Raw genomic sequence first — 13,517 nt, forward strand, 5'->3', positions numbered from 1 at the left:
TGGATACTGCAAAGGACATGGGCTTTGACAACATTTCAATAATAGCCCTGAAGGCTCTGCCAACTATGGTATTCTGGAAAAACTGAAGTCAATAGAAATCAAGGGAGAAATTGTTCGATGGTTAGAGCCATACTAACACAGGAAGGTTGTGGTTATTGCAGGTCAGTCATCTCAGCTCCAGGATATGGCTGCACGAGTTCCTCAGGGCAGTGTTCTAGCCCCAACCACCTTCAACTGCTTCATCAATGATTTTCCCTTTCTCATAAATGTAGAAGTGGGGATATATGTTGATGGTTGCACAACGATCATTCTGAATCCTTAGATACTAAAGCAGTCTGTGCCAACATACAGCAAGAACAGATTTTTTTTAGGCATGATCTGATAAATACTAAGTAACATATAAAGTGCTGGTCAATGATCATAAGTAATTAGAAAGAATCTAACCATCTCTTCTGGATTCTGTACTGTTACCATTAGTGAATTCTCCCCACTATGGGTTTCTACTGAACCAGCCATATCAATACTGTAGCTACAAAAGCAGAACAGAGAAAGCTTCTCTACAAGACATAAATTGGGAGTGTGATGGAACACTTTCCAATTGCCTAGTTGGAAGTGGCTCCAGCAACACTCAAGCTTATCATCATCCAGGGCAAAGGAGCGCATTTACACACTGTCCCAATCTCCAATGTAAACACTCAACCCATCCACACTGATTGGCAAAAGTAGCAATGTGCATTATGTCCAAGATTTACAGCAAGGATTCACTAAGGCTCCTTCCAAACCCACAACCACTAGTATCAGAAGGAAAAGGGTAGTAGATATATGAAAACACCACTACTTGTAAGATCCCCTCGAATCCGCACAATGCCCTCACTTTGAACTACCTCTCTGTTCCTTCCCCGTTGCTGGGTTAAGATCCTGAGCTTTCTTTGTAGCAGCACACCATATGGACTACATCGGTTCAAGAAACTGGTTTACCAGCACCTGTTCAAGGTTAACTAGGAATGAGCAATTTACCAGTGATGCCCTCATCTTATAAAAGAATATAAGAAAGGAGGACTGTGTTTTGCCTCTACAAATACACCAGTGAAGACACATTGTAGCTCTGGTCCTTTATTAGTCCTGAATTTTTGTGATACTTGTTTCAAACTTAGATGTCAAATGTCACTGTTCACAGATTGACATGCTTAACAACTTCCACATGGGACAAAACAAAAATAGGATAACACAGTTAAAAAAGATTATTACTGTCTTCCACCTAAGGGTTTGGTCACACCTTCCACACTGTTTGTCAGCTATGATGTGTCCAGTAGCGAGCTTAGTGCAATATTCAATCTGAATCCTTTGTCTTGAGTATTTACCAATCAGTTGCATTATTTCTTACAGCTTTAAGAGACTAACCTGAACCTTCCGCTTCTCCTTAAATGTGAAAACATCTCTCCACCTTGAATATATTCCATCACCATATACAAATTAGTGTTATCCTGGAAAGAAAGGGAAGGCAAGTTATAAACAAGTCCCATAAAGCACAAAAACAATGCAGGAATTGTATTGTTTACCTCTAACTATTAATGACAGACTGTTAACGTGCCACCTGTCCCTTACACACACAGTCAAGAAAAGATTGGAGTTATGGATGGAAGGAAAGACTGTAAAGGTAGTTCAATGGCCCTAGTCCACAGAGTTAGCTGAAATGCTCTTTCTGCTTGTCAGGATTTGCTGTTTGTCAATCTCTCAGTTTCTAGCTCTTTGGGTGCTTTGTACTTCCTTGCAGAAGACAGACAGCAACTGGTTCACAAATTATGAAATCTCTGACTCATTGGTTAAAATCCACAGTTTACAGGAACTGGTGAGAGAAAATAAACTGGCTTCCTTCTGGCTTTTAGTGTTTTTTTTAATTGTAGGGAAAAGGAAATCACTTTCCCTTCCAGTGGTCCAAATGTTTCTGCCAATCTCATTCATACCCAATACTGTGCAGCTATCTGGGAGCCAATAACATTGTTGTTGGCAGGCAGAGGGCCTTTGTGATCAACAACTGGTTACTCCTCCACAAACAGCCTGCAGAATCATACTTTGTATACATTCCCATGATGCCAGTTTGACTGAGAATAATCTTCTCTCACTGTTTGAGCAAACAACATTGCAAGCAGCTCTTACACCAAATCTCAACTGGTTGGTTTTAAAAAGTGCAGCTTTAAACAGCCAGCTCTTTCCACATTTCTGTCCATAATCAAAAATACAGATGACCTGCGCTTTCAGCGTACATAGCTGACAACCTTAAACAATCTTGATTATAGGATTAATAAAAGCGATATCTTTACAACTGCTACTAAAACTCATCTTTAAAATCTTTAGCCCACGGGTGTGGATCGAACAGATTATCACCTCTTCCACTTCACTGGAATGTCTCTACTTATTAAGTGTTAAGAGTGCATGTACTAGATTAACTGCCAAACTTATCATTAAGTATGGCTGTAATGCAAGCTTGTTTAATGTGTCAACACATATCAACATGTGTTGTAACAAAGTGTGGAGGTGGATGAACACAGCAGGCCAAACAGCATCTTAGGAGCACAAAAGCTGATGGTTTGGGCCTAGACCCATCATTAGAAAAAGCCAGGACATGGTCGAAGAGATTACAAGAGAATTGCAGTGGGAGAGAGATCCCCTGAGGTTTGTCTGGAGGAAGGAGGGTAACTTCTTCAGGTTAGGCATCCCTGGAAGAGGCTTCACAGTGAGGTTAAAATTGTATCAGAGATAATGGGAACTGCAGATGCTGGAGAATCCGAGATAACAAAGTGTGGAGCTAGATGAACACAGCAGGCCAAACAGCATCTCAGGAGCACAAAAACTGATGTTTCGGGCCTAGGCCCTCTGGTTACCGTGGTGTAATGGTTAGCACGCTGGTTCCTGAGCACTCTGATCCAAGTTCAACATGTGTTGTGTTTTGTGTGTTTAATCAAAGCGTTTGCCATTTTGAACAGCATTTCAGTGAACCCGCCCTTCCTTTGGCTCAGTGTCAAATTTTGTCTGATCACGCTACTGCGAAGTGCCTTGTAACTCGTAACATCAAAGCCCCCAAACAAATGCAGGTTGTTGTTGTAATAATAAAATAGGTCAAAGGAACATCCTAGAACTCTTCTCAATCTTCCACAGAGAAGGTTAAGTGATATGTTATTGTAATTATAATTCCAGGAATGCAACCAGTCAAGCCGTGACTGAATTTTACAGAAAAATATTACTATTTGTTTTGACTATTTCAAAGCTACCTTCCTTGTTTCCCATCTGTAGGTCTAGAGTATTTCATGGCTAAGTGATATAGTTCCTAGACAGTAAATTTTACCCTCCCTGAAACTTACTTTCCTTCATATCTTTGGATACATTCCATCCAATTCTTGTGGCATATTAACTTTATTTCCAGCCAGTATATATCTAATACTGTCTGTTAGTTGTTAACCCACCCAGTATCATAACTATCTCTTGTTCCACTGTGGCTTCCACAAGTGAACTATTGTCCTCCCAAACTGGGCCTTCCCCAGTTAAGTACTGTTACCTAGATTGCTCCTTTTGCTTTTATCCCAACTAACCAAAATCTCATGACACTCTGATCACTGTTCCCTAAATATTCACCTCCTGACACTTGATCTACTGAACCCATCCCACTTCCCAGAACCAGGCTCAGCAATGTCTTCTCCCTCACTGGGCTGGAAAGATACTAATCCAGGAAGGCCTCTTGAACACACTTCAGACGGATTTCTCCCCGTTCTGCTGTTTACACTGTTTTCTAGTTTTTGCACCTTTGTTTTTTCTCACCACTATCTCTTTGTATTTATCTTATTTCTTATTCTTAGATAAATAATGCAGAGGACAAACTATATAATATGTTCAATCCTATACCTACTGGATTTCTTGCAGAATTTGAATGCAATCTAATCTGATACTAACTTGCGTGTTTGTTCCTTCACATTTGTTGGGTCAACGTTCTGGAACTCTCTGCTTAACAGCATTTAGCACAGAGACTGCAGCATTTCAAGGTGACCCATTACCACTTTCTCATAGATTAACTAGAGATGGGAAACAAATGCTGTCCTTATCAGCAAAGCCCACATTCCAAGAATGAATATTTTTTGAAAAGAATGACCTAACCACAGAAACCTTTCTGCTGCTCTGATTTGGATGGAATGAATTTAGATTACAGGATCACCAAAATTCTTTTCATATTTCAGCATCTTGCATTAAAACTAATCTTTATTTTGAAACTTACTTGTTTTAAAATCTAACTTTTGTGCGAAAATCCCTGTTATACTGATGTTCCCCATTAGTTGGTCTTATGTATAACACTTGGATGAGATCAGATTCATTGATGGTTTGCCAAACAAGCGATAAAGTGATTCTTATACCCTCCTAAATGCACTTGCTTTGGCATTCCATACAAGTACCACCCTCTGAGTGAAAAAGTTGTCTCTCGGATCCCATTTAAATCTTTCCTCCCTCACCTTAAGCCTACGCTCTCTAGTTTTGGACACTCCCACCTAGGGGAAAATACCTCGTCTATTTACCCTATCCATGCGTCTCATGATTTTATAAAGCTCTATAAGGTCACCCCTCTGCCTCTGACGCTTCAGAGAAAATAGTTGCAGTGTATTTAGCCTCTCCCTATAGCTAAAGGCCTCCAACTCTGGCAACATCCTGGTAAATCTTTACTGAACGTTTTCAAGTTTCACAACATCCTCCCTTTAGCAGGGAGACCAGAATTGCATGCAATACTCCAAATGTGGCCAAACCAATGTCCTGTACAGTTGCAACACGACTATACTCAATGCAGTGACCATACCAAAGGTATACCAAATATCTTCTTCACTATCTTATCTACCTGACTCCACTTTCAAGGATCTATGAGCCTGGACTCTAAGGTCTCTTTATTCAGCAATGATTCCCAGGACCTCACCATTAAGTGTATAAATCCTGTCCTGATTTGCCTTTCCAAAATGCAACACCTCACATTTATCTAAATTAAACTCCATCTGTCAATCCTCAGCCCATTGGCCCATCTGATCAAAATCCCATTGTACTCTGAGGTAACATTCTTTGCTGTCCCCATATCTCCAACTATGGTGCCATCTGCAAACTTACCAGCCATACCTTCTTTGTGCACATCCAAATCATTTATATATGAAAAGGAGTGGACCCAGCACCAATCCTCGTGCACACCGCTGGTCACAGGCCCCCAGTCTGAAAAGCAAACCTCCACCACCACCCTCTGTCTACTACCTTTCAGCCAGTTCTGTATCCAAATAGCTAGTTCACCTTCTATTCTGTGATCTAACCTTGCTAACCAGTCTACCATGAGAAACCTTATCAAACGCCTTAGTGAGGTCCATACTGATCATGTCCACCACTGTGCCCTCATCAATCCTCTTTGTTACATCTTCAAAAAACTCAATCAAGTTCATTTATTAAGTTCTTAGAGAGATATAGTAACTGAAGTAAACAACATTGAGTAAATGCCCAGGTGTTTGTCAAAAGGAAATAGAATACAGCTAGGGCAGGTGAGCAAGAGTCTTTAGGCTGGAGATGGGGATGACTCTTCACTGAGGTTTCAGTAAAAGCAAGATTATTGCTGGATTAAAAGGTATGAATTTTTGATTACTGTATTTGTGGAGCTGGGCCTATTGGGAATCCTCTAGCAACACCATTTATTTGGGCACACAGGGTGTTGTTAAAACTGAACCCAAGCACATGAATTGCAGAGTTTTTACGTTCAACAAACACTGATTCACATAATGGTTTCAGAGATGGTAGGAACTGCAGATGCTGGAGAATCTGAGATAACAAGGTGTACAGCTGGATGAACACAGCAGGCCAAGCAGCATCAAAGGAGCGGGAAGGCTGACATTTTGGGCCTAGACCCTCAAAACATCAGCTCTGATGCTGCTTGGCCTGCTGTGTTCATCCACCTCTACGCCTTGTTATTTCACATAATGGTGGCAGGTCTAGATCTCTTATATATAATGGTGCAAGGAAGATACCTATGTTTCCCTTGAGTAGTACACTGTGAACAGACTAGCAATGTCAGATGAGCACATGGGCACTTGCATCAAAATGCAAGCCCTGTAAGGCCTTTGCAAATGTGAAGGAATCCTTCACTGGGTGTGTGGAATCCTTGTTTAAAATTGGTCACAGGAATTTTCCTAACCTTTTGACCAGTTCATGCTGTGTAGAACCAGTCATAGATAAGATTGGATGTAAAGAGCCATCAAGTCCCATGAGAAGTGGGTATTTGATGAAATGACATCTAACCTGCCATATTTTGATACAAAGATGATACATTTGAATCTGTAGCTAGATGTATGGATTTCCTTATTTGTCTTAATGGGCTCCATCCTGTACTCAAATTTATTTTTGAAATGTAGCAGTCGAATGAGCTTCCTTTCCTTGATGTCCTAGTTGAAATATCAACTTGAGGGTTCTCTACTACTGTCTGCCACAAACCTACCTTCCTGGTCAATATAAAAATGGGGATTCCTATAGTTCCATGTGCTCTAAGATTAGCCTTAATGGCAATCTGAAATAGGGACCAAGCCACTTGATGCTGAAGTAGGGTGCCTCAGATTGACATTGCAGGATAATGGCTAGTCTGACCAGATAATTTCTTGCTGTATATCACACAAAATCATGAATAGGGCCAAGGCCATCGCTTTTGCCCAGTAAATCTCAGATTGCTCTGGAAGACCAAGATATCTTAGAAGTTTAAGCAAAAGGTGAAGCTACTATTTCACACTGTTAATATATATAGTGGCAAAATTAATGGTATTCACCAATAATCGGCTGCTTCCCATCAAACCAAATGTGTTCTGCCAATTACACAAATGGGTAAGGTGGTATATGAATTTCAATGTCGGTGTGATATGTAGACCATATGTCCCAAAGACTAACAGATCTTATCAAACAGCACATCCCACTGAACCAGGCCAAGTGTTAGACCTGTTTTCGGAGAGCATTTTGGCACTAGCGATCATAACTCTGTTACTTTTACAATAGTCATGGAAAAGGATAGGTACATACAGCAGGGTAAGGTTTATAACTGGGGAAAGGGTAATTACAATTCTGTTAGGCCAGAACTGGGTAACATAAAATGGGAACAGATGTCAGGGAAGAGCACTATAGAAATGTGGAGAATGTTTAAGAAATGCATACTGTGTGTACTCAATCTGTTTGTTCCTAGCAGGCAGGGAAGATGCGATCAAGTGAGGGAGCCATGGTTCTCAAGAGAGGTCGAACGACTGGTTAAGAGGAAGAAGGATGCTTATATAAGATTTAGGAAACAAGGAACAGAAAAGGCTGGTTACAAGTTATCAGGAAGGAGCTGAAGAAAGAGCTTAGGAGAGCTATAAGGGGGCATGAGAAAACCTTGACAGATAGGACCACAGAAAACTCCAAGGCTTTTTACACGTACGTGAGGAATAAGAGAATGACCAGAGAAAGCAGAGGGCTGATCAAGGATTGTAAAGGGAATTTGTACATGGAGCCTAAGGAGATAGGAGGGGTCTTTAATGAATACTTTTCTTCGGTATTCACAACTGAGAGGGACCTAGGTGTAGAGGAGGACAGTATAAGTCAGGCTGGTAGGCTAGAGGAGGTGGATGTTAGTAAGAAAGATATGATAGGAATTTTGAAGAACTTGAAGATAGACAAGTCCCCCGGGCCTGATGGGATTTATCCAAGGATTCTATGGGGAAGTGAGGGAAGAGATCGCAGGGCCTTTGGCGATGATCTTGCAGTCCTCACTGTCTATGGGTATAGTGCTTGAAGATTGGAGAGAGGCAAACGTCATTCCCTTGTTAAAAAAAAGGGAATAGAGATAACCTTGGATATTATAGGCCAGTTAGTCTTATGTCAGTGGTGGGCAAATTACTGGAGAGGGGTCTGACAGATAGGATTTATGATCACTTGGAAAGGCACAGTTTGATTCGTGAGGGGTAGATCATGCCTCACAAACCTTATTGGAATTCTTTGAAGAGGTGGCCAAACACATGGATGAAGGTAGAGCAGTGGATGTGGTATACATAGATTTAAGTAAGGCATTTGATAAGGTTCCCCATGGTAGGCTCATGCAGAAAGTAAGGAGGCATCGGATAGGGGGAAATGTGGCAGATTGGATTCAGATTTGGCTGACCCTTAGAAGACAAAGGGTGGTGGTAGTGGATGGAAAATATTCAACACGGTGCTCAGTTACGAGTGGCGTACCACAAAGATCTGTTCTGGGTCCTTTTCTATTTGCAATTTTTGTAAATGATTTGGATGAAGGAGTGGAAGGGTGGACTAGTAAGTTCACAGATGATACAGAGGTGGGTCACATTGTGGACAGTGCGGAGGGCTGTTCTAAACTACAAAGGGACATTGATAGGATGCAGAGCTGGGCTGAGAAGTGGCAGATGAAGTTTAACCCCAAAAAGTGTGAAGCGATTCATTTTGGAAGGACAAATTTGAAAGCAGATTACAGGGTTAACGGAAAGATTCTTGGCAGTGAGGAGGAGCAGTGAGATCTTGGGATTCATGTCCACAGTTCCCTGAAAGCTGCCACCCAGGTGGATAAAGTTGTTAAGAAGGCATATGGTCTGTTAGCTTTCATTAATAAAGGGACTGAATTCAAGAGCCGTGAAATTATGCTCCAGCAATACAATAGCCTGGTTCGGCCACATCTGGAGTATTGTGTCCAGTTCTGGTCACCTCATTACAGGAAGGATGTGGACGCTTTGGAAAAGATGCAGAGGAGATTTACCAGGATGTTGCCTGGAATGGAGGGAAGGTCTTACAAGGAAAGGTTGAGAGAGCTAGGGGTTTTCTCTTTACAGCGACGAAGGATGAGAGGTGACTTGATAGACATATACAAAATGATATTAGGTAAAGGTAGAGTAGACAGCCAGAGACTTTTTCCTCGGGTGGGGATACTATTATGAGGGAGCATAGTTTTCAAGTGAGTAGAGGTAGATATAGGGAAGACAACAGAGAGGTAGCTTATTTAGTCAGAGAGTGGTAGGGGCGTAGAATGCATTGCTGGAGAGGGTAGTGGAATTGGTTTCATTAGAGGCATTTAAGCGGCTATTAGATAGGCATATGGATGATTGTATAAGGTAGGGGTGGAGGTTAGATAGACCCTAGGTTTAGGGTAAATGTTTGGCACAACATTGTGGGCCGAAGGGCCTGAACTGTGCTGTACTGTTCTATGTTGTGTTCTATGTTCAAAAAAGCAATGTTCTGACTATATCTACCCAGTCCATGCTTGTAAAACTCACAGCACAGTGTCCAACATTAGATGTGATTATGCAATTGGCCAATATTTGCTACATAATCCTGAGTGTATGGAGAATTATGCTGACAACCAGTTTAGGATTGCTAATTGTGCTCACCTTATGGTACATGTGCGAGCACTGGAAGCTACATACATAGGGCCCTGTTCTTTACAAACAGAAAGGAAATGTACATACACAGTTTCAGAGACAGTAGGAACTGCAGATGCTGGAGAATCTGAGATAACAAGGTGTAGAGTGATTTGGACCAATTAGAATCTACTTGCAAATCAATCAGTACTCTCCTCTCAAACAGTATAAATTTATCTTCCTTTTGCTTTATTATTTCTTGTGAATTGTCCTTAGGAATGTAAGATTAAAAAATTAATAAACTATGAAAATACTCTTATTCTATACAATCAAATGACTATTTACTCCAATAGTTCTTACATAATGCAATGTAGTGCATGTTTTTCTTTGTGCAATAAAGATTTATTCACTTGTTCTAAGTATATCGATTGCCTTTTGTGAATATGTTCAGTGAGTGACCTCTGTGATAAACAAAAAAAAAAGAAAAAAATAAAATTATGGTCTATCCAGCCATAAATCACTTTGGGATCAGAATTTTTCAGTCTTATCATCAGTTGGGATGATAATAAATTACAGAAGTGTTTCCGAAATGTCCTCCTGAATGCCAGGCTCTAATTTTTAGAGCATGTTCTGTAGTTCAAGACGTGCCAACTTATGTAAATAATTTCTCCCTATCCGTTCCATTTAATATCTTGAAAGCTTTGATTAAATCACCTCCAAATCTTTCACATTCTAGATGGTACCACCCCGTTACAGTCCCAGCTGATGGTAACACTAGATATGTCAGATCCCAGAATGAAACCTGTCTTGATAGACCATAAGAAAGATCTTAACACATGAATCAAAGGAATGTTTCAGACTGTTTTGCAACACTATCCATTATAGAGACTCAATCTATGAGAAATATTGCTTGTATTGCAGTCTTAAAAAAACCATCATGGAGTTTTGACGTATGAGGCAAGTTTTTTACTCAGAGGGTGATGGGCCCCTGGAATTCGCTGCTGAGGGAAGTAGTGGGAGCAGATATGATAGTGACTTTTAAAGGGTGTCTTCACAAATGCATGGATAGGATGACAGTAGAGGAATACGGTCCCCGGAAGGGGAGGGGGTTTTAGTTATGACAGGCATCATGTTGGTGCAGGCTTGGAGGGCTGAAGGACCTGCTCCTGTAATTTTCTTTGTTCTTTATTCTTTGTTTTAGTTGACACTTTCCAGTTTCTTTCCCTTGGACAATTGAGGCCACTTTTTTTTTAGGAACCTCTCACAATTCTATGTTCTTTATTCTTTGTTTTAGTTGACACTTTCTAGTTTCTTTCCCTTGGACAATTGAGACCACTTTTTTTTTTAGGAACCTCTCACAATTCTATTTGCCCAAAACTTTCTTAGTTTTAACAAGTTTAAGATCATCATCTGAACTCTTCTGTCTCACAGGCTACAAAACAATTTATAATATGTCTGTGCGACCAGATCTTGAATTAAAGGTTCACAGCATGATTCCACAGGACAAAGATGCTCCAAATAAGAGCAAACCAAAAACAGGTCATCAAGAGATTCCCAGCAATGCCCAAAGGTTTTCAGGACATCTAAGAAAATGCTTCAAGTTTGGTAAATACTGAAGTGGGGGGATGGAGGAATGCAGTGGACTGGTTCTGCGGTGGAGTGAGAAAGAAGGAAACAAGGCCTGGAAAGCTTAAGGGAGAGAGAAAGAGAGAAAAAGGCAAAAAGAAAGAGAAAAATGTGCACAGACACAGAAGTCTGAGTGTCAGTTCTGTCATTTATTTCAGGGAAAACCTACACTATGACTATAAACTTGTTCATTTCAACAAGAGTTCATTTCTTCACACCACTTGATACCAGAATAGGATTTCAAAATTGTAAAAAGCAGAGGGAGGAATTCCACAGGAACAGAAACATCATTGTTTTAACATATTGATAACATTACAAATTAGAACTCTATACAACTCTCTCCTTGCGGTTGAAGCTTACAGCAGCACCTCCTGCAGAAGGTAAGAAGAGACATCTTCCATACAGGAGAAGGTAGCTTCTTTTTCAGGCTCCGTAATTAACAAATAAATCACCAACAAGACCACAGCAGCATTTAGGACGTTGTTTTTGTTACAGTATCAATTAGAGAGGGAGGGGTAGTACCTTTCACAGATGATCTCGCTGCACTCTTTGGTGTGGCTCATTCTAAATGATTCCCACCTTTGCTAAGTTCTCAACTTCAACTGTAAGTAATTATTAACACACAACAGAAGCCAAGCCCTAGTAAACACTTGAACAGTTGGGATACAACAGCTGCTGAGTGTCCTATCCTTGTCAACTTAGCGACTTGTCTATTCTGGTGTGCAAAGACAGATTCTAGTAGACTGAGTGGTTGAGCCTAAGCTCAGGTCCGTTGGTGTGGAAGGTGGGTTATCAATACTGTTGTGAAACATGTAACATTTGACAAGAAAGGGGCCTATGTCTTGGCAGGCCTCAGTATCCAGACTGATCTCCAGCCATCTAAACTTGTCTTCCTAGGTCTAGATAGGTCAAGACAAGAGAGGAAGGCAAATGATACACAAGTTTCCCTCACAATAATTCAATTGTATGTAATCTTTAGTCATTCAATATTTGATAGGATAATGTTGTCAAGTGTTAGAAATGGAGGCTCCTTTAAGGGTTAACAACAACAGCTCCAGAGTTGATATTCATTAGACTCTGTATTTGGGTCCTGGGTTCTTAGGGTCTTGCAGTGATAGCAATCCAAACTCCCTTTCTTGTCAAATGTTACATGTTTCACAACAGCATTGATAACCCACCTTCAACACCAACGGACCTGAGCTTAGGCTCAACCACTCAGTCTACTAGAATCTGTCTTTGCACACCAGAGTTCAGGAGGCCTGGGTTTAGGTCCCACCTGCTCCAAAGGTTTGTGATAAAGTCTCTGAACAGGTTGATTAGAAAGTATCTTTCACAGAGATGACGGGGTTGTTCCCCTGTGATGGTTTGGTTTCTGGACAAGGAAGGGTGGAAACTGGTGTTTGTGTTAAACAACAGATGTGTAATAAAACTTTTGTAAATCTCTGAAAGTTTTTTGTTGCCTAGTTAAGCATATGTACATCAGTCTGTTAAATGTGGTAGCAGACCATTAATCTTGAATCTCTTCAGATGGAGGATAAAGAAAGCAGATAACATTGTAACGTGATATCTGTATTAACTATCGCAAGACACAGCTAACTTGGTTGCAAGTGTTCTTTTAGCCTGGGAATTTAACAAAGTACCAGCCATTTATCTGAAATACAGGGCCAAAATCAGAATATCTATCCATTATATTTTGCAGACATGGTGACCAAATTCAGCATATCCACGATGATAATCATTAAGGGCAAATGGACCATAGTGGACAAAGTTGTAGAAAATAGGATGACAAAGCAAGAGGTTAAAACAAAAAAAGTTATAGAACTGGAAGGAACTAATCGTACATTCGAAAGTTGATGATGGGGGTCAATCTGTTCTGTCTGTATGGAAAGGGTTAAACCAGATGGGATCTACAAGGCCAAGAGGTAGTAGGAACTGCAGATGCTGGAGTCTGAGATGACAAGGTGTGGAGCTGGAGGAGCAGGAAACATGATGTTTCGACTCAAAATGTCAGCTTTCCTGCTCCACCAATGCTGCCTGGCCTGTGGTGTACCTCCAGCTCCATACCTTGTTATCTACAAGGCCAAGGCTAGATTGGCAGTTAGAGGCTATGAGGAATATATTTCAGGGAAAGAGAGATTAGGATAGATTCTGCTACGTCCGGCAAGGTCATTTTGAAAATCCTTTTAGCCATGTCAACAACGTTTTCTTGAAATTTGTAAACAGTGGTAAATTTTAAACGGTGTCTTTTTTTCAATTGCTGAAACATTTATTTTCTTCTTAAAAGAAGTAACAGAAGTGAAGGTTCCTTTAAGGGTCAAGCAGAACAGCAGAGTTGACTGAGAGTGAGGCAAAGGTAAAGTCCCCAGAGAGACACGACTAGTTTAACCAGAGGGTCACCACGCCTCAGGCTAGGGTCGAAGTTTAGAGCATGGGACCTTCATAGTAACCTCAGTTGATATGAAAATTGAACTCACACCTTTGGCTTTACTCTGCATCACAAACCAGTCATCC

General features: G+C 40.7%; 1 protein-coding gene across 6 annotated transcripts in view; it reads right to left on the reverse strand.

Annotated features, from left to right (window-relative positions):
* The window catches only part of LOC125447405 (cAMP-dependent protein kinase catalytic subunit alpha-like), a 167,158-nt gene that overhangs the window by 14,696 nt on the left and 138,945 nt on the right, over window positions 1-13,517 (reverse strand). For all 6 annotated transcript variants that reach the window (XM_048521730.2, XM_048521732.2, XM_059640023.1 and 3 more), the window contains exon 5: window positions 1,402-1,484. In XM_048521730.2, coding sequence (XP_048377687.1) covers window positions 1,402-1,484 — 83 coding nt within the window. The remainder of the gene's footprint in view (window positions 1-1,401; window positions 1,485-13,517) is intronic.

The sequence above is a fragment of the Stegostoma tigrinum genome, chromosome 35 (assembly GCF_030684315.1).
Source record: "Stegostoma tigrinum isolate sSteTig4 chromosome 35, sSteTig4.hap1, whole genome shotgun sequence".
NCBI classification, from domain to species: Eukaryota; Metazoa; Chordata; class Chondrichthyes; order Orectolobiformes; family Stegostomatidae; genus Stegostoma; species Stegostoma tigrinum.